The sequence below is a fragment of the Bactrocera neohumeralis genome, chromosome 2, assembly GCF_024586455.1.
Source record: "Bactrocera neohumeralis isolate Rockhampton chromosome 2, APGP_CSIRO_Bneo_wtdbg2-racon-allhic-juicebox.fasta_v2, whole genome shotgun sequence".
NCBI classification, from domain to species: Eukaryota; Metazoa; Arthropoda; class Insecta; order Diptera; family Tephritidae; genus Bactrocera; species Bactrocera neohumeralis.
The window spans coordinates 6,801,798-6,823,259 of NC_065919.1; the positions used below are offsets into that span (position 1 = coordinate 6,801,798).

At 35.4% G+C, this 21,462-nt stretch overlaps 3 protein-coding genes across 6 annotated transcripts in view; 1 reads left to right on the plus strand and 2 right to left on the minus strand.

Annotated features, from left to right (window-relative positions):
- LOC126751685 (E3 ubiquitin-protein ligase TRIM33) overlaps window positions 1-10,621 on the minus strand; it is a 34,241-nt gene extending 23,620 nt beyond the window's left edge. For all 4 annotated transcript variants that reach the window (XM_050462144.1, XM_050462142.1, XM_050462143.1 and 1 more), the window contains exon 1: window positions 9,830-10,621. In XM_050462144.1, the coding sequence (XP_050318101.1) occupies window positions 9,830-10,027 (198 nt within the window). In that variant the 5' untranslated portion in view covers window positions 10,028-10,621. The remainder of the gene's footprint in view (window positions 1-9,829) is intronic.
- A 510-nt stretch (window positions 10,622-11,131) lies between these two features.
- Window positions 11,132-12,968, plus strand: LOC126759789 (splicing factor 3A subunit 3). Its single transcript, XM_050474904.1, has 2 exons — window positions 11,132-11,973; window positions 12,038-12,968. The coding sequence occupies exons 1-2, from the start codon at window positions 11,295-11,297 to the stop codon at window positions 12,868-12,870; spliced, it is 1,512 nt and encodes a 503-aa protein (XP_050330861.1). The 5' UTR covers window positions 11,132-11,294; the 3' UTR covers window positions 12,871-12,968.
- On the minus strand, window positions 12,862-13,834 carry LOC126759800 (DNA polymerase zeta subunit 2). The gene is made up of 3 exons (XM_050474914.1): window positions 13,712-13,834; window positions 13,155-13,636; window positions 12,862-13,097 (listed from the first exon to the last, which is right to left on the minus strand). Exons 1-3 carry the CDS (start codon window positions 13,722-13,724, stop codon window positions 12,981-12,983), a joined length of 612 nt encoding a protein of 203 aa, XP_050330871.1. The 5' UTR covers window positions 13,725-13,834; the 3' UTR covers window positions 12,862-12,980.
- Between the last annotated feature and the right edge of the window lie 7,628 nt (window positions 13,835-21,462).

A 21,462-nucleotide genomic window follows, 5' to 3' on the forward strand; every position in this document is an offset into this window, starting at 1 on the left:
GCTATGTCATACAGCCGGCAATGTATTTTACTTTAATCTTTTGAGATGCACGATAAGGATTATGTGACACAGCTTGTCTGGAAGTAAGTCCTTCGAAAGCAGAAACTCTGTCAAGTTTGGTCATTGGTGCATATGCTTTATACGTTTGGCAAGGAGGTTGGCATAGACGATAGCAACAACAAAGGAAATTGCTGACTTTGTACACGCACATCACTGACAGTAGATTTAATGCGGATTATAGACGATGTTGCCATATCTGGTAATTTATTTAAAAATATGTACATTCATACTCAAACGAATTAAGCCAGTACGAAGATTTCAGTATCAATAGTGCTGTGCTGAAACAAACCATTCGCTTCTTCCAAGCAATGGGATTATTATACTTTTTGTTCTTGAAGCGTCTTTCATTCGTTTCGATTGGATTAAACCTGCTTACTTAGATAGTAGCAACAATTTGTGTACGACTGACGGTGGCAAGATGTATCCACAAACCATATCTACTTTCGTATAATCATATTTCCAAAAACAGATGCTTACGTTCCTGTTGTGGACGACATATACACATATACATATGTATACATACATACATCCGTCTATACATTAATTTCACTTTATTATAATGATTATGCACATTTGTGTTTTCCTTTTTCTACGCCATCTTTATAATGTTGGGTTATTAAAAGTGAACTACAATTTATTGAAAGCCATAAACTTGTCTTGCTTGTCGTATTATTCATGCAACCTCACAAAATATTTTGCAGTCACTACCAGAGTTCTATAGCCAACAACAGCAATAATGACTTACAACTCTTCAAGAAACAAAAAGCGAAATATGAGCACACATACAGACAGACATGAAATACATTCACGAAAACAAAACTGTCGGGACGTCGAGTACTGCCATAAAACTTGAATGATACTTATACGAAAATTTTAAGTGCAGTTGGAAACATAATAAAACATTTTATTTTTGCTTAATAAAAACGAAAACCTGTAGATCGACAAACTGCTGAATCGTCGCAACGATACAATCGACCCTGCGCTGTTTGGCAGCTGCGCCGTAAAAGTACACCGCGCGTCATACCATATTTCGTTGTGAGTAAGTACTTCAGTGGCATGGTCCGTTACGAGTATTTCTACTAGCAACAGTGTCGATAGGCCTATATAGAAAATCGATAAAAAATAATATGCAGCAATGTGTATAAATTACACAAAATACATTATTCAGTTTTAGTTGTAGATACCTAGATGACAGCAGATAACACCAAACATTGCTGACGGCAAGCAATCGAGGATTTATTGTTATATGAACTTATGCTAGGGTAAAATACAGCTAACTAGTGAGACCAGCTGCAAGTCAAATATACAGACCATTAGGTTATAGGATTCGTTCGAATCTCAAATGTGCCAAGACAAATGATGAACTGTTTTGTAATTTTCAAACAGATTTTCGAGAGTAAAGTGTGAGGTTAAGATCTCTTTCTTATCGAAGTTAAATCACTAAAATCGAAAACACATACTTAGCTGTTATCACTGCCATAATGCACTTATGTTCAGAGAGATAACTGTCAAAATGTACGCATGTATTTGACAAAAATGTTCGGTATGCTTTTGAAAATCGCCAGTAAAGCCCTAAAAATATCGTAAAAAATATATCAAGCTATAGTAATGATCAGCAGTGGGACATATTTAAGGTATTTGGAGTGCTGAAAATTTCGAAAACATTCTCTTGACTCCTTTGATCGTGATGCTTTGGAATAAAATGAAAACCATTAATTTTCCAATAGATACTCGTTGTACAAGCACGATTGGGTTACGCCATGTAGCGGTAGAAAGATAATATTTCGTACTAAAAAAAACTTTTCCGCATGTATTTGGACACCAGCAAAGAGAAAACACACATTTTTTTTCAAAAAAAAAAGGCAAAAACATAGACTAAGTTCCTATCTGCACATCCTTGCTGAATCGCAAACCAATCGTTTAATACTTTCAGCGGGTGGTTAGTGGGAGGGGAAACGTCAATCGCGGTGAGCCGGCGCAAACGATGGCCAAGCCAGCATTGACGGTTGGGAGGTTTTGTTATGCTTTTGATGGGATTGGCAGGGAAACGCCTACTATGAGCTGCCCTTGAACAGCCCAACTCTAAATTCGGATATTTTTAGTCAACAAACGCCCAGAAGCGGACAGCTTTGACCAATAGGAGAGGTATTGTGTTCCATCAGCCTAAAAATAGCTTGAGAAAATCGACTGTACCAGTTTATGGAGCAAAACGTGTCATATGTGACCTAAATCGGATCACAATGCTGAATAAAATTCGACATTTAATGCTAAAATAACGGATTTCTTATTACAGGACCTTCAATATGTTATTGGCTGTTCAGGGAGGGCTCTTGGAAGCAAAACATACTATAAAACTTATTTTGATTATTGTTCCTAAAGTTATCACTTAAGATGAGTGTGTTTTTGAATGTCAATATTAAAATGTAAGAACGAAGAAATCGAATAACTCAAGGAAAGAAATTTATTATCGATTGCACTGTGAGCCACAATATGTATATATGCCTCTTAGTTTAACGCATAATCAACAAGTGATTTTTCGACAACTTGAAATTTGAATTTCCAAACTAATATGCCATATTGTGTTCTAAAAAAACATAAACAAAAATACTTTTGAATTTCCCAATAACACTGAACGGTTTCGTGCTTTTTGACTACATAGGTTTCCAATTTTAAGACACGATCTTTCATTCGAACTGTCTCATCATACTAGACATCCAGCTGATGCTTATCCCTCGCAATACCACTTGTAAGTGGTTTCGTGTTACGCGTTCTATATTTTCTTAACACACATGAAACTATCGCACGTTTATAGTAGTATATGCAGTACCACTTAACTTCTCGCAGTGCAACACGAATATCGTGCCAGTGCCTCGGTGAACTCGTGTACGCTGGCCGGTCACGTTTCTAATTCCGCTGCCGCTACTGTGATGATGCGTGCAGGGATGCATGAATACGAGCTTACGAGCATAAGACGGGCCAAAGTTATCAAACATACAGACGTTTATAAGCACACACTTACTATGTACATGTGTATTACGTAAAACAGGGTTTGGGAATTTGTAGAGAAAGTTGTCGAGGCGCGTATGATATTAATATTTATTGCTTACGCTCAAGGTGACCTATGCAAATAAATATTTGGCCAATGTGCCAAAGAAATAAAATTGTAGAAAGTTGTGATATCTTAAAACGTCAATCTCGTAGGTATTGTGTAATGCCAAAGGGAAGACAGTTGATGTTATCTACCCTTCTACAGAAATAACAGTTGAAAATAGTAATTGACTATGATGAGGCTGCTTGGACACCGGTGTTGGATAAGGTATAAATACAGCACAGTAGAAAGAAAAATTATCGATTTTTCATATTCGTTACTTTTAATTGTTCTACTTCTAAGTGTGTATGTGGCATTCAATTAAAGGGCTAAACAAATTCTTCCAATTTGTGAAAGTGCAAATTCCGAGACATAATAAGACTATCCTTCTATATCCATATGCCGTCAGAGTCTTAGACTTTCACCAGACTTTATAACGGCTTCCATATGCCTTTGCATTGAGTTAACCAAGTTTTGTATTATCTTATTAATTTTCGCCCTATTCTTCATTCAATACGTTCTGCCAACAATGTTTTAAGGTTATGGGCCTTTTTATAATGTTTCTGTCTAGAACATCCCATAAATTCTTAATAGGATTGAGGAGGTGAATTTAATTGTTTTGGAGTGTTATACAATAGCCATTATTTGACAACTCTAGCGGTATGCTTGTGTTCGTTGTCTTGTTGAAAAACCCAACGCGAGGTTAAAGCCTATTTTTGGATACTTTGGTTTAAGTTGTAAAAAAATAAACATTTAATAATTGAAGTTAATCTCAGCTTTTCATCGCAGACTCAAAAAAGTCTAGTTTTTCGGTGCCAGCAGCCGACATGCACTCCCAAAGCATTACAGAACCTCTCGCATGCTTAATAGTTGAAACAAGGTTTTGTGGAATCAGTTCACTATTTCGCGATCTCCACATCTTACCACGGTTTTTGTGCCAAATGTTTAGAATTTTCTTTCGTTACTAAACACTGTTGGGGGAGGTTTGAGATCAGTTAAATGAGTTTTGCGAAGTTAAGCAGTTTAGCTCTATTAGCATTGAGAATGCGATGCTTCTTCCTTGGTTTTCTCCTACGAAAACCATTGATATTTAAGGCCCTGTACATACATAGTAACTCGAAACTAGTCGATCTCAAGAAAGATTTTCTGCTATTTCAACCGCACTACACTTCGGGTTTTTCTTAACATCTTTCATCATTTTACGAACTTGGGTATCACTCATGATGCGGGGATACCAAAATGTGAGTAGTTTTTCTATCGAAGAAATTTGAGTAGGCAGAGTACTTATAATCATAAGCTTCGGCGTTATTAACGGTACGCTCTGAATATGCCTATTTTAAACTATAATTTGTATGCACTTTTTATACCCTGAACAGGGTATATCAAGTTTGCCACGAAATTTGTAACACCCAGAAGGAAGCGTCGGTGACCCCATAAAGTATATATATAAATGATCAGTATGTTGAGCTGAGTCGACTTAGCCATGTCTGTCTGTCCGTCTGTCTGTATATATACGAAATTTTGCAAACGTCATTTTCTCTTCAAAGAAGCTGCTCATTTGTCGGAACTGCCAATATCGGACCACTTTAACATATAGCTGCCATATGCTTTATGGAAAGATTTCGCATTTAACGTGGTATCTTCACGAAATTTGGCATGGATTACTACTTAAGGTAATGATATAATCTCCGAAAAAATTTTCAGATCGGATTACTATTGCATATAGCTTCCATACAAACTGAACACATATGTATGTACATAGTTACTAAAAGAAATGCACCTGTGAAGGGTATATTAACTTCGGTGCAGCCGAAGTTAACGTGTTTTCTTGTTTGTTCTTAAAAACCCATTTATAAGAATTTACATCTTAAAAAAAATAACGGTTTTAGACATGAATCTCAGTTGTATGCTAACTTCTGACGCCGACTGTATATGACCCGCGCCATATTTTATCGCGAGATATATGTATTTCAAATAATACACTGCATGTTGCATTGTTAGACTATGTGTGTTAAACCAGAAAATTTCGAACCGCAACCGCAGAAAATATGGCATGTTGAGGTAAAACCACAATAGTCGCCAAAACAGGAAGGACAAATGAGAAATTTGTGGGTAATGTTGGCGGTAAATTCCATTCAAATAGCGGTTATATACAAACGCTTTTATAAATTTCAATAGAAGTTTTTATGTACAATACATTTCATAGATATGTATATAGTGGAAACCACAACTTTTTATCGAGTGATTCCCATGAAAATTTGTACAGACCTGCACTTACTCATTGTGAAACCTCAACCACATAAACGGAGTTCTAAGAAATTATATTTTATTTTTCTGAGAATATAAACCCACAAACAATATTACACACATACATTCAAATATACGAATATGTAATTAAAAATGCCAAAAGTCAAGCTTGAAAATATTCATTACCACACACCAGCTGCGTCAGCTTTTGAGTTATTACCAGCGAAAAACAGACACCGTTTCCCATTGCGCCACTCAGCTTACCAACCCTCTAACAAACTCGCTACACTTTTGCGTAGGTTTCAACCTTAATAAGATTTAAGCGTGATACTTCAGCCTTACCGCGCTAGCCTGTCCCTACGAAAGCCACTTCATTACCGACCGACCGACCGGCCGACCGCCGCACCCATGTCAAATGCGGCAAGCCCCAATGTATAGTATGTACGTATTTCGTGAGCCTTCACTACGCTCGCTCCGTACCTGATAATAATCCGCTTCTTTTATCCGATTAACTAAGTATTCGGTGGTGTGCCTAATCCACAGTATTTTGACGTTGAATGTGTGCGGAGTATGGCTTATGCAGGTTCTTTCTTTACATGTATTTGTACACCTTATATCTTGTCATCTTGGCCTGCCTACCCCAGTACAGTTTCTGTAGTAATTTTGCTTCATCTCCAGTTTGTATCTTATCACTGACTCAACCATCTCTTTGCTGATCTCAGAAGAGTAATCAAATAAGGACAATACTTTGGCCGCTTCATTTTCTTTCATAAGCTTTAGTTGATTTGAAAAAACAAAAAAATCTATTGTATGTATGTATGGTATTTAATTACGGGGCTATGAGGCTAGTCGAGTACAACGGCATAATTTGCAAGAAAAACATACTAAAGCTTCGGATTTACAATATTTCCAAAAACAATGCGCTCAGGGAAATGCTGCATTTAACTTTTATCTAAACAAAGTCGTAAGAATGCTTTTGCAAAGAAAATGCCACTACCGATTGATTGTTTGTTTGTAAAAATTACATCTACACCCAAACTTGATATCAAACAACTCCTTAGAAGAGAATGTTTATCAAAACAGACGAAGAAGAGGTGAATATGCAACCTCTCGCGGTGTACTAAAATGTACACTTGACATCATTCAAAGAAAGTCGAAAATACCTGTTTTGTAAATAGCGTCCTATGAATGAACCATCCATAACTTAATAACTGTTATTTTAACATGCTTATCGGTTACAAAAAATCAATATAAATACATAGATTGAAATATTTCACTTGACTTTCTCTCAAGCGAACATAATCACAAAAATCAAACAAAAAAGAAAAACAATCCAAAATTTGACATACCGATAAGAATACGAAGCTGTCAACTCATGAAAAGGACAGTTCATGACAGAAAAGACAGATAAAGCATATCAAGATATGCGCTTCGATAATGATGCACTGATAATGCTTAGGGTCAACACAAGTTTTCATATTCGTATGAGTTGTGAAAATTGGAATTTTATTATGGATAATTTATGTATTACAATAGTTGTATAAATTGATCAATGCCTTATTAAAAATTTTGTCGCTTTCTAATTGTAATTTAATATAAACACAAATTAGATCTAATTAGTGGAATCTAGAATTAATGTTACAAGAGATTATACCAAGATAGGCTCACAATTCCATCGCTATAGACTACGGAATGGAATGGATCCGCAAAATGTAGCTTTCAACAAATTACTTTAGGAATTTTTCCTCCGCTACAACAACAACGGTACTTTCGATGGCATATTCATAACCCCACGTGCAGTTGTTGTAACGATATTTCAATGGAGTCGGACCATAGAGAGTGGTGTTAGATGAGCTGGACAAGCAAAGAGTTGTTTAGAGACTCGTTGCATGCTAAACATATGTATATTTGGTAGGTCGGGCTCGACTCTGGATTAGTAAGAGTTTAGTCTGCAATGCGTGGTAGTTTGACTCCAAGTACGCCATTCACTGAGAGGGAGTCTGTGAAGATGTTAGTGCTTCCACTGTGAATGCACTATCTAATTCTTCGACGTAGTCAACAGAAACAGTTTGGAGACAAGTTCGTTATGTTCCTTAATCGCGCTCATACGTGTCTCGCGTATATGTTCTAACGAAAACATTAAGAGACATCCTGACAAAATCCACAGTGCACTGTTCTGACATGTCTGAAGTTTTTTCGACTGCGTTTCACATATGTATGTATGTGTGTGGTGTAGTTAAGGACCGGTCAGCCGATTTTCTTGTATGTTGCCAAAAACTTGACTTTGTATTTTTTCCCCATGAACTGCCAGCTAATGGCTTGGGGATTTTGTTGCGGCTCTGTATTTTGGCAGTTATCGTGTTCATATGTATGAGGTGTGAAGGAACATAGGCTGTCTAGTGTTTCACCTAAAACCTTAGGATTAACCGTCGGAAATTTAACGTCATCGATTGCAATGATAATGTCTAGTCTGAACTCGTTCTTCCAGGTCGTGTCGTGTATGGTCGCTGTGAATTTAGTGTTTTAGGTTTTAGAGAAGAAGCAGGAAAGGTCGGAGAGATAGCCGTTTACTTTGGAGCGCATGCCATCGATACCAATGGCCGTCGTTAATAACGGTTGAGGTAGTTTCCAAATGTAGATATTACACAGTAACGTGGAGAGGACACCAATACGTTTTGATAAATGTAGAGCCCTGTTGTTGTTTTAGCGACGGAATTCTGCCGAGTTGACAGTCCTTGGGAATGAAATTATAGGGCCCTCGCAACCTTGTCAAGCATCTTTACTCGACGTCGTTTTAGCAAAAAATTTGGTATTTTGATAAGAATCTAGCATTGACACGTTTCATACACAAAATATATTTATTCGATGATTAAGAGATGTGAATGGACCACTCGCATGAGGCTAGTTTTCGATGACTTTACGACCCTCACTGAATGCCACTCGTGATAAAGTAGTAAAGACTTCCCAAAACACTTTTGTACAATTTACAACGATTAAGTTTCTGTGTGAACATTTTAATTTTTTTTTGTGATCTAAAAAACTTTAAACTTCTTTTCTCATTTTATGGGTAATAATGTTTTATTATAGTTATTATAATATAAACAAATATTTTCCATTCATTTCTTTTATAAAGAAAATTCTATATATATATATAAATATTTGCATTAATTTATTAAACAGCTGAATATACTTATTTACTTAATGTCATAAAAGCTGCCAATTGAGTAAATGGATTTTTTTGCAAGTTAAATATTGAAATAAAAAAATAATTTGACAGACAAAAGTTATTTTTGTGTGAATAAACTAATATTGAATTAAAGAAATAAGAAATGTTTAATTAGATTTGGTTAATACAATGTCATAATGTATGTATGTATATGTTGTTACCAATGTAAAATGACCAATAAAAATACATATATGTACATATAAAGAAAAAATACTTAATGCGTGGAAGTCGATAATTAGTCAATATTTTTCTCTTTTTATTCCTCACTGATTTGGAGTTTGCTTGCTAATAACCTATAGAAATTACAAACATTAGCTGATTCACAAAACTGTCATGTTTGAAAACATATTGCAATATATTTAAGGTACGCAGATATGTTTACCTATAATGCGCTTATCTACATACATATACATATGTCATGACCAGTCATGATCTTAAAACGACCTGAAAACTTAAATCAACTGAACACCGATCGATGGATGGACATATAAGTTCATTGGATTCCATGTTCTGCGTTTAAATGCTGCAATTTACACAAGCGCACTAGTTTCAAACATGTACGAATACAAGGCAAGAGTGTGGCACGATTGTTGATCGGCTTTGTTTATTTGCTTTTACTGGGTATGGCTAGTTGATAGTTCGGGCTTATTTTAACACTTCTTTTATATTGGATCGTTTTTACTGATATGATCTTATCGTTCAACATTTGTTTCGTAGGACTAACAGACAATGTGCCATTCGTTTGTTACTACCCTGTTCTGTATAAAGCCAGTTCTTTGAAATTATTTATAATGAGCATTTCTTTTCCATATTTTTTTTTACATAGGTTCATTTATATGATTCACTTTCTTTGTAGATAACACTTTTTTGGTAAGAAGTAATCTTTTGAAACAAATCAATGGTGCTGTAAACTTTATACCCACGTTTTGGAAAAACACTTATTTTAAATAATTAATGGGTTAAATTTATACTTTACTTTTTACATAATTTTCGTTTTTCTAAAAATTAATATTATGATTAGATAGACAATTTTAACTTGTTACAAAAAGACCAAAATTGCCAATAATTATCGTGTTCCGGTTCCATGCGGAAGTCGAACCGGATGCACTATATGATTTAAGCTCCAAGTTGTACCAGCACTGGCGTAAAAACATGCACATACACACACATGTTTAATGCCAAATGTATGTGCTAAATATTTGACTTACCCGCTTCTCAGCGCTATCGCAGGGATTCCCAAATGATGAAGCTGAAAAAGAAGAGGTAGTCGCTGTGGCAGCATTGCCGGTAAGTTGTTCTGATGCCGCCGTCTCTGGTATGGCAGTATCAATTTGTTCCTGCTTTATAAGCGGCATGAGTGGAACAAAGTCCGTTTTGGCTATACCTTCAAGCTCCTCGAACTCCATGTCCGTTTATATCAGGCAAAACGTGGAGTAAAAATAATATTTAAAGCAAAGACTGTTCTTTCAATTGAAAGTTGTTGACCGATTGGACACAAATTCAATTTGTTATACACAAACAAAGTTGCGGTAATCTCAACTTGTGTGAAAAGGCTCTTCAGCTCCTGATCTTTACATGATAACACGCGTGTACGAACATTTTTGCTTTCGCGGCTTTGATTAATAAAAAATTCGCAAAGCTGTTTTGTTTTTTTTTTTATAATATACTATTCATGGAGATAGTTTCAGGATGCACGTTCTCTTGTATGCTTTCACTTTTCGCTTTTCTTTTTAACAGTCAACCGTATATTTATCCAATACACTTTGTTCTTTCTTTCGCAAAATATAATTGAATGAAAATTTTGCCCAAGAAAATTTTCTTTCTAAGTAATATTAATCTTACATTTATTAACACTTCACCAACTCACATTTTTTCGCGATTCAATTATCTCAAGTTTTTGGTAGTTTTCAATTAGAATTAATTGTTTAATTTTAGAATAGGGAATATTAAAAAACACACACAGTATATCGAACTTTTCTCGGACGCTTCTTCACTGTACAGAAATTTTACTTTTTTGTTGGTGACGGCCATTTTGAATTTTCTGACGCAGGGTTGCACGCGATTTGGACCTTATATATCAGATGTAAAATTATGAGCTTAAAAATAGTTTACATATATATTAAAGTAAAATTTTTAAACATCATCATATATATTTAAAGCAAAAACGCGAAAGAGCTTGTAATAATTGCATATTTTGAAAAGTTAGTTAACTTGGACCCAAAAAATGCAGCCCTGTAAATACAACTCTGATTTTTGTTTTTTGTTTTATGCTGCTCTTCCGTAATTTTAAAAGTAGTTAAAAACCGAAAGTGTTCCTAATACCTCAGTCAATTTGGAAAAGTATTTAGGTAATTTTTAAAAATTTCTTATATATAATTTAATGTAATTTATTTTTTATATCTTGCATTATATCTCGATTTTAGATTGATTTTATCTTCGAAACGTAAAACAAGATTGTAATTATTATTATTAAAATTTTATACAAACATATTCTGTTCATTATTATGAAATTTTATTGGATTGGCAGTCCTACTGTCACTTGAAAGAAAATCAAGCCATGTTTTGACAACCGCATTTGCAATTGATTTGGATGTTTATGCCGTGTATTCTGATAAAAGTTAATATTTATTACTAATATTTGTGTGGTGTTAAAATATTAAACATTTTTAATTGATGGAGACTCTACTAGAGCAGCAACGTCGCTACCATGAGGAGCGTGAACGTTTGATTAAGTTGATGGTGGACGAGTATGCGACGAAGAAACCTGGAGAAAAGGAAAGGATTCACTCAGAGCAGAGGTTAAAATGTTTGTTGGATCTGCACAACAATTCAACAACTAAGTTAAAGGAACTTTACGAAGATAAAGATAATGAACGAAAAGCTGAAATTCAGGCACTCTCTGGGCCAAACGAATTCAATGAATTTTATGCACGTTTGAAACAAATTAAAGAATTTTATAAAAAGCATCCCGCTGAGATAAGTATACCTCTCTCCGTCGAATTCGAAGAACTTACAAAAGCGTATAATAACTTAGAAGATATGTCAGCTCTTGTGGAATTCACCGATGAAGAAGGTGGTGGCCGATATTTAGATTTGAACGAATGCTATGAGCAATATTTAAATCTTCGTGGTGTGGAGAAAGTGGACTATATAACCTATCTGATGACTTTTGATCACGTCTTTGATATCCCGCGAGATCGTAAAAATCGTGAATATCGAAAATATATTGAAAATTTAAATGCATATTTGCACAGTTTTGTAACACGCATACACCCCCTATTGGATACCGATGCAGAACTAGTTAAAGTTGAGTTAGAATTTCAACGTCAATGGTTACAAGGCAGTTTTCCTGGTAAATTGTTACGAATACTATTTAATGTCATAATTTGTTTATATTTAAGTATATTTGGTTTTAGGTTGGGCATCTAAAGAGACAGAATCCGCATTAGCCAATACTGGTGCGCATTTAGATTTATCTGCATTTTCCAGTTGGGAGGAGTTAGCGTCGCTTGGTTTGGATCGTCTAAAATCGGCGCTTATGGCGTTGGGCTTAAAATGTGGCGGTACACTTGAAGAACGTGCTCAACGACTTTTCTCAACAAAAGGCAAGAAAACACTTGACCCATCTTTAATTGCTAAAAAACCAGCTAACAAAAATGCAAATATACATTCTCGTGATAACGAACGTCATAAGGAAATTGCTCAATTGGAGGCGTTGTTGTACAAATACGCGGACTTATTATCTGAACAGAGAGCAGCAACCAAAGAAAATGTGCAACGTAAACAAGCCCGTACTGGCGGAGAAAGGGACGATAGTGATGTTGAAGCAAGCGAGAGTGATAATGATGATATAGACGATGCAGATGATGTACCATATAATCCCAAAAATTTGCCACTTGGTTGGGATGGCAAGCCAATACCTTACTGGTTATATAAACTACATGGGCTGAATATCAGTTATAACTGCGAAATTTGTGGTAACTTCACATACAAAGGCCCGAAAGCATTCCAACGTCACTTTGCTGAATGGAGACATGCTCACGGAATGCGTTGCCTTGGTATTCCAAATACGGCACATTTTGCAAATGTAACGCAAATTGAGGACGCTATCACATTGTGGGAGAAACTTAAGTCACAAAAGCAAAGTGAACGTTGGATAGCCGATCAGGAAGAAGAATTCGAAGATTCGCTGGGAAATGTAGTAAATCGTAAAACCTATGAGGATTTAAAACGCCAAGGATTACTATAAGAATTGCGCTAACGGTCTGCTTTTTTATTCGTGTATGCATAAATTGTATAGAGCTAAATTAAAATGAAACAATGTTCTATAATAGAAGACAACCATTATCACGATATTAATTAAAATATTTCCAAATTTAATCTCAAACCGATGCTATTCAAACGGGTTAGCGGGAGTAGAGCAATGTCCTGTTTAGTCCGCTCTGGGTTTAAACCATCACATAGCCAGGGGAAGTTCTAAATTATATAATAAAATGTACATTACAAATATCTTACATTTATCAGGTAGCTTACCTGATAATTTGAATTGTGGCTAAGATGAATAAAAGCTTCTTGCGTTGTATTAAGTGCTATCTTGAATTTAGCACCTTTTGGCAACGCATTTAGCGGCTTTAAACGCTCGGCTAATTTATACAGTGAACTGCGAAGTTGTTCTTCAAACTCTATCAGGAATTTGTCGTTAGCCGCTGTTGGCTCGCATATCATTTGTCCATCGGCTTCAAAATGCTTAATGTCGAATGAGTAGCACTCGTTTAAAGGTATTTCGTCATGGTAAAATTGTAACACCACGCATTGCAATTCGCCTCGTTGTTGTAGTTCTCGTGCAGTCCGCAATATATTATGTATGTATGAATTAAGTGGCGGGAATATGGAAATGTAGACTGGTGCATTATAAAAGCGTCTCTTTTTGAAAATTTGTGCCGGGTACAAATCACGCACATATAGAATATGATTCAAAAATACTTCCAGCGCCTCGGTTACGATGTCCGATAACTCTGTTATAAGGTTTGATTAAATTTACTGCTTTATTATATACGTATTGTATGTATGTATAACATTCACATATTTACCCTCTCTACTCATATTTATTATTATTCAAATAGCTTTAGCTGTATACTTATTTTATTTAAAAATGTACAAATGTCACATAAATTTCAAAATATTGTTAAATAAGAACAGATATGTTTATTTAACATATGATTGGGGTTCGTTACAGTTGTTGCCATGCTTAATTCTCTTTAACGTTAAATCATAGCTTTAAGAGAAATTTTTATAAAAATTGATTAACAAAATTATGGTTTCATTACTTAATATTATTTATGAAAATATTTTCAATTTAATCAAAGAAATTGTTTTTAATTGATTAAGTTCTTAATTAATCTGGTACTTTTATATATGTCACTAACAACATTAACATAACCACCCTGAGGATGTGTTGTGCCATATTCACAATAATCAGTATCCAAACAACATTAGCGTCACCTACCGGGTGCATTTTGTAAAGAAGTAGTTGTTTATTTTGTGTCTGTACTGGTGGTTGTCTCTGATTGGGTAAGTTAAGTCAGGGAACCAGAGAACGTATATTTCTTCTTTTCTATTCTTTTACGTTCTCTGAGGGAACGTATATTTTTAAATATACGTTCTCTGAGTTAAGGGTTTTATCGATGAGAATATAGAGCTTTTCGCCATTATCAGTTTGTAATACATTTTTTATTTACATTCGATTACTTTCATATAATATAAATGTACCTGTAAGATTGTGTATACATATGTACATATATTTGTGATCTGCTACATACAGCTGCGTTCATTGAAATAGCAGTGAAAGAGAAGCGAAAATGTATAACACACACTGCTTCAAATGACAGCAGAAAGGTTTGGCAGTGGTAAGGTAATCTCTTCCCAATACATGAAGGACCTACAGGTAGATATACTAAGCGATAGTCAAGCGACACTCAAAGTGATCTCTGCGTACGAGATCAAATCGTAACCCAGTGCACTTTATTTGGGTGCGATGTCACAAAGGTATAGCTGGGAATGAATTGACTGATAAGCTTGGCTGCTCCGCAGCATCCACCAACATGATAGGATCGGAATCTTTCATTGCGGTTGGTCCTCACTCCATAAATGTGCTGCTCCGCAAGGATGCAGAAGTGGGTAGGGAGAAGCATTTGCAAAAACTCCTAGGCATGTGCCATGCCAAGTTGCTAATGGATGGTTAGAACCAATAAAATATATAATCAATCCCACAAGGGAATAGCTCAGACTACTTGTTGCCTTCTACACTGACCATTGTAAGCTCAAAAAGCATTTATGTATATAACATGAGCCTAGCTTCTTGTGCGAATTGCCGGTTCTGCGACTTGGAGTCTAAAACCCCAACACATCTGCTAATCGACTGAACAGCAGCCTGCAGTCGCAGGATAAAGGTCCTTGGATCCATGTTTACAAATAGGTATCACATCGTCTCAATAGCAGTATATTGGAATTTATCAATTCGCGGCGGCTAAGTAAGACATTGTGACTTAGGAGAGGACACAATTGACCTTAGGTCGTGGTGCAATCCTTATTTACTTATATAATCTAATATAATATGATAAGAGTTGATAATAATCTGATTTTTACAAAAATCATTCGGATAACTTGTAAGCGAAATAAAGTTTCAGCATCGGTGACTTTGCTATCAAGTATCATTTTTCAATTGTATGTATGTAAGTTTTTTCTACGAAAATACAGCTATAGAGAGCAGTGTAACTATTTATGACTACCATTTATAAGGTATACCGCACTTACTCGTATATTTCTACAATTAAAATTAATGCAAGATAAAAGCAAAATAGCATCAAAACTTTTTAGCGCCATTTCATCAGCATTTTTCGGTTATAACAAATTTTTAACGTTTATACTGTACGTACCCATGCCACAGTGATGACTCTACCTCTCTGCCTCCCTCCGGTACAAGGTATTGCTACCAAACCGTACCGGTAATGATGATAATGCTGAGTGAAAACAAAATAGGCATAAGTTATAGACGCTCTGAACGGCACAAGAGCAGCATAAATACACATGTACATATATACACCTGTACATACGAGCATATTTGTATTATATTCTTTCACATAAAATGTTTGTAGGTACAAATTTGCGCGCATTTTCGTGCAACTTTATATTTGCAAAATTTTACAACTCAAATATAAATGCCACACAGACTGCTGCTGAGTGCTGCAGGTGTGCAACATTCGTTTGTGTATGTATTTTTATGCGCTATCATATATACATATGCAAGTACATGTGTATGCATATATGTATGTACATATATGGATTATTTAGTTACGATGTGCTTCACTAGAATGTTTACAGAATAATATGCAGAGGTATATCAAGTATAATATATGTATGTATAATACTGTAATCACAGTAGTATGCTCAAAGGGCAACAGTGTAATGTAAATTACAGTATGTTAACGGACAGCTGCTAAATTTTAACAAGTAACAGAATAATATACTAAGGTATAACACGTGTAATATGATCAAAGCACAAACATTGTAAATGTAAATTACAGTATGTTAACAGAACACTGCTAAATTTTAGCAAGTTACGTATTTATGCTTATGCTTAATAGCCATTAAGTACTAAATTCTATTAATTTTGTCGAATTTCTGTACCACAATAACAGAATAGTACAATAACAGAAAAGTGTACTGTTCTCTTTTCCATTTTGAGTTTCTGTCATATTAGCTGATCGACATACATACATACATATACTCGTATAAATAAAACATAGCTTTGTTCCAAGAAGCTTTATTCAAATAGCTATCTTAATAGGTTTATGTATACTTATGTTTGGTAAGCAACAGTAAGAATAGCAGACTTAAATTTTGTAATGAAAAATCTAGACATTTACTTATTATAACAACAAAAATGCAATTATTGCCTTACTAGCGAGGCAGTTAACGGAGCCTTCAGCTGAAGAGTTATAAAATGTACCCCCATTTGTGAAACAAATTGTTAACTCAAGCCTTTTTACAATATTTCCATGCATACATACATTAATAGCTACATATGTACATACATATACATATTGTGTTGCTTAAAAGCTCATAATTGAAATTGTTGAACATTTTTGGCAGTCAACTTTTGTGTTTTGTTCGAAATTTTCATGCAAATTGTTTTAAGCGATTTTGCTTATGCGCTTTAAACGAGTGTAATATAATTTTCGAGATTTACAACTAAAAGGTATAATACAGTTGTATGTATGTATATAAATAATATATATATATAATATATATGTACATATATAAAAAACTGGTACAAATAAAATTAACCGGCATGATCAAATTAAAGTTGTCTTTGATTCGCTAAGCTTTAAAGCGGAGTGCAGCGAACAAGTATCTGATATAAGGGACACACATTGCCATAATTGAGCAGAGATTTCATAACTGGTATAAGAGAAATAAATTGGCATAATCAAGCATAGAATAATTAAGTGAGATAATGCAATCAGTTGCCAGAATAAAGCAGAGAATAAATAACTCGTATAATTAACATAAATTGCCATAACCAAAAACTGCCATAAACAAGCAAAGAATAAATAACTGGTATAAGTGACTTAATAAGGCATCAGAGAACAAATAACTGGTATTACTGGAATAAGCTGGCATAAAGAAACTGACAGTAAGTAACCAGTATAAGTAGCATAAATTGGCATAATGAAACATAGAGTTAATAAATAAATAACCGGCAGAAGTGATATTAATTGGTATAATAAAGCATAGAATCAATAAATGGTATTATTGACATAATATAATCTGCATAATAAAGCAGATAATTAATAACTGGTATAAGTGACATAAACAGCTTATGCGACTTTTAGTTTGACATAAGAGAATATTTGGTATTACTGGCATAAGTTGACAAAAACAAACTGACAGTTACTGGTATAAGGTAAACAAATTGTTATAACAAAGCAGTGAATAAATAACTGGTATAATTGTCATTAATTGGCATAATCAACCGTAGAATTAATAATTGGTATTAGTAGGATATACTGGCATAAAGAAAGAGAAAATAAATAACTGGTATAAGTGCCAAAAACTGTTTATGCGACTTCATTTGGCATAAAAGAACAAATAATTGGTATTATTGGTATAAGCTGACATAAAGAACCAGAGAATAAATAACTGGCATAAGGGACATAAACTGGCATAAACTGGCATAAGTAACATAAATTGGTATAACGAAGCACAGAACATATAACAAGTGGTTATACCACTTTAAAGTCGTATCCACGCAATTTATTGTACATTGATATGGATCGATTTAATCGTCTTTTGGGACTAAAGCAGAACACTATAATCATAAAATGATTACCTATGGGTTGTGTGATATACTAATACGGTATAAGGCCAACTTTAAATATGAAAATAATTTAATTCCGTACATGACGTACATGACGTGTTTTGAAGTAAAATATGCTGACAAAATCTGAAAATGGAGCGCTTGAAAACCAATTTTGGCCATATTGATAAATTACCACAACCTTACTAGATTCTGTTTTTCATTATTTTTAATTAAGCGCTCAGAGAGATTTGTTATGCGCCGCTAAACGATTTCAAGCTCGCTATGATGATACTTTTTTGATATCAATCGATGCGCGTGTTTGAGTAATGAGTTGTGAAAAAATGGAATTTGAAATATCTTTGCAACGACATGCTTTGATTTTCAAGCATATTTATAGGCGCTTACAACTGTTTTGCAAGCAAAAACAACACTTCTTTCAAAGGGATTGCACTTTTGCACAAATTCATAAGCAGATGGGTATCTAAACATACACATAGTACAGCAAACACATGCTGCCAACACAAACTGTTCAAGCGCACAAGCATGCCTGCAACCGCTCAACCATGTGCCCAATCACTCAGCGAATGGCGTAAATGTGAATTTCAAATCCTTTTGGCCAAATTTTTGTGTAAATAAAAAACGCTACACACTTACCTGCACGCACGTAGCGAGTGTAAACGGTTTCGAGCTTGTTGTTCTTGTAAATGAATTTTGTAATTGATAGGCACGCAAATTTCATTTCATTCAATCCAACTTAGGCCGTCTACGCAGCCATGCCGAGCCGAGCGAGAAATCGGAATATGGACACTACAGCTGCTTATGCGTGTATATGTGTGCGAGTGTGAGCGTGTGCATATGTGCATGTGTTTGCGTTTTTACGCAATTCCGCAATTGTATGTATTGCGCCTATGAGCTCCGGCTGCTTTGCGTTTTTATCCTTGAAATCCGTTACGAAAAAGGTTCGCACGCAAATTGAGTGCCGCCATCAAAGCAATATGTTTAAGCAAATGCTCGCACTGCTGTCGTCTGTTTCTTTTGCATTTTCTGGTTATTGGCTAAAGCTGGTTATGTTGTTGTTGTAGTTGTATCATTCTATCTGCGCCCTTGTTTGCAGCGTTGCAGCAGTTACGCCAGTTAGCAACACCTTTACAACAACAACTACGCTTTGACCTGCAATGAAATGCTTTTATGTCGTTCGCCATTCCATTTAAGCCCCCCATATCCGGCAGCACTTAATGGCAGCACAGTACTGTATTTGTTGTTGTCGTTTGTTTTTTTTTGTATCTATCACTGAGTGCGATAATCCAATCGTCAAAGTGTTTTTATGGTCCTTTGTAAAATTCTGCAAAATTTTCTTTTTTCAGCAATTTTTTTTGCTGCAAGCGGTGTTGTGTACATTGGTGTATGTGTGAGTGTGCGCCGTGTTTTTTCAGCTGTTAACCGAGCTTTGAAATAATTCCCATGAGACAGGACTTTTTGCCACTACCGGTTGGCCGAGGCCGAGACTTTCACCCGCAAATAAATGCACACACACACACACATAGTCACACACATAAACAAGTGTGCGCGTTCACCACGTCCGGGCGCAATTTGCTTTCGCTGTTTTTGTTTTTATTGCAAGCTATCGCTTGGCTCGGCTTTATTCCGAACGCATCGCTTGTTCGCCCGTTCGCCGACATTCATCCGTGTATTTGTTTTAAAATATTTATTATGCATGTCGTGTAGATTGGATTTTTATATATTTATTGCATACTTTTAGGCCACAACCGAAATATGGAAAATATCATGCTTTAGAAAGTGTGGTCGCCCCGGCTCTGCTGGGCGTGTAATCGCAATCGAAATATTAAATGAATTGGTTTCACCACTCGCTATCACTTTGTCAGCCCGCCTAGTATGAGCTGAATAGTAATTTTGTGTGCTCGCATGTGTGCGTGGTACACGTAAATGCAATTATATGTGTGTGTGCGAATTTTTTTTATTTAGGTATGCGCCTGCAGGTGGGTTAGGGAAGGAAATTAGCATTTTTTTGAAATCTACATTTGTTAATCTCTTGTGTGGGACATCAAGGAATGTGGGCAATCGAGAGGTGATGATGATTTTTGCTTACTTTCTACATTGATTGGCATGTGTAGCAATATCCCTATATTTATTTGCGTGTGTGTACATGTGTATAGAACGTTGAAAAAGTCGGTGTGATTTTTATAGAATTTTTTCCGAAAATTGCTTTGAGCTCAGAGCTGTAAGTATATGCATCTCTCAGAAACTACGTAGCAAATAGCGATAAACTAAGCCTTAGGAAACTCACTTACATTACACAGTTGTTGTAATTTAGTGATCCATCCATTAGATTAAAGACTCAGAAAAAGCTCTTGGAAACTTTTTTTGCTTTTTAACTCCTTAAAATAATTTCATTTTGTCATTGACTCAAGCTCTTATTTCATTTTTGCATAAATTGTGACAAGAATTGCGAACGAATTAAATTTCCCGGACATTTCCCATTATATTTAAAAGAAATGTCTTTGCTACGTTGGTACGACTGTGTTTAACTACTATGTCAAATATGAGCGCGATCTGTCAACCAGTTTGTTTGCAGCAGCTGCTTAAGTCGGTACAGCTCAGTGTGCGTTTCGTTGCGATTTTTATAATGGATAAAAATATCGAACAAAGAATTTGTTTGAAATTTTGTACTTCTAACCGATATGCATATGGGGAATTATTGCAAATGTTTTATCAAAAAAACAAGCCTACGAGTGGTACAAGACCTTCACAGACGGTCGAAAGTTGGTTGAAGACGTGCCGCGTTCGGGACGACCTTCCGCCTATTCAACTGATGAAAGCATTACAAAAGTGAAGGCTGTGCTGCTTGAATATAGTCAGGATAGTCAGAATAGTCTATTCAGCATTACTTAGTCAGGAAAGTGTTAGAGAGATGGCAAGAGAGCTTGACATCTCCTGCGAGTCCGAGTTAGAATAATGCTGGTGGATATTTTGGATATGAAACACGTTTCTGCTCGACTCACCTGATAAAGCTGATTTTTTTTTTTTCAAAAAAAGTACCGAAAATAGATCTTTTTGGACATGCTGGATCGTGCTGGATCGTGCGAATTCCAGTCCCACATTCATGCAGAGCATTATGAGTTTGCCATGCAAACAAGTCAACAATTATCAGAATGGAGGGAAAAAACGAGCGGAAACCAAAAAACCACGCCAAAGCCGCTCAAAAATCAAAGTGAAGCTCACTATTTTTTCGATATTTGGTGCATCATAAATTTGTTCCGGAGGGACAAACGGTCAATAAGGAGTTCTATTTGGCCATATTGAGGCGTTTGCCTGAGAAATTCTGTTGAAAACGGCCGGAAATGTGGAAGAACAATTCATGGATTTTACACGATGATAATGCACCATTGCATCGAGCACCAAAAACGCAATGAATACCATCGATCAACCTTTGCAAACGTCTGCGAACTGTTTGGGCACTTA

Bases quoted from the DNA above. Each gene is read 5' to 3' on its own strand.
- LOC126759789 (XM_050474904.1), top strand. From the start codon at position 11,295: ATGGAGACTCTACTAGAGCAGCAACGTCGCTACCATGAGGAGCGTGAA. The intron at 11,974-12,037 runs GTAAATTGTTAC...ATTTGGTTTTAG, and splicing joins GTTACAAGGCAGTTTTCCTG to GTTGGGCATCTAAAGAGACA.
- LOC126759800 (XM_050474914.1), bottom strand. The intron at 13,098-13,154 runs GTAAGCTACCTG...TATATAATTTAG, and splicing joins GCCACAATTCAAATTATCAG to AACTTCCCCTGGCTATGTGA.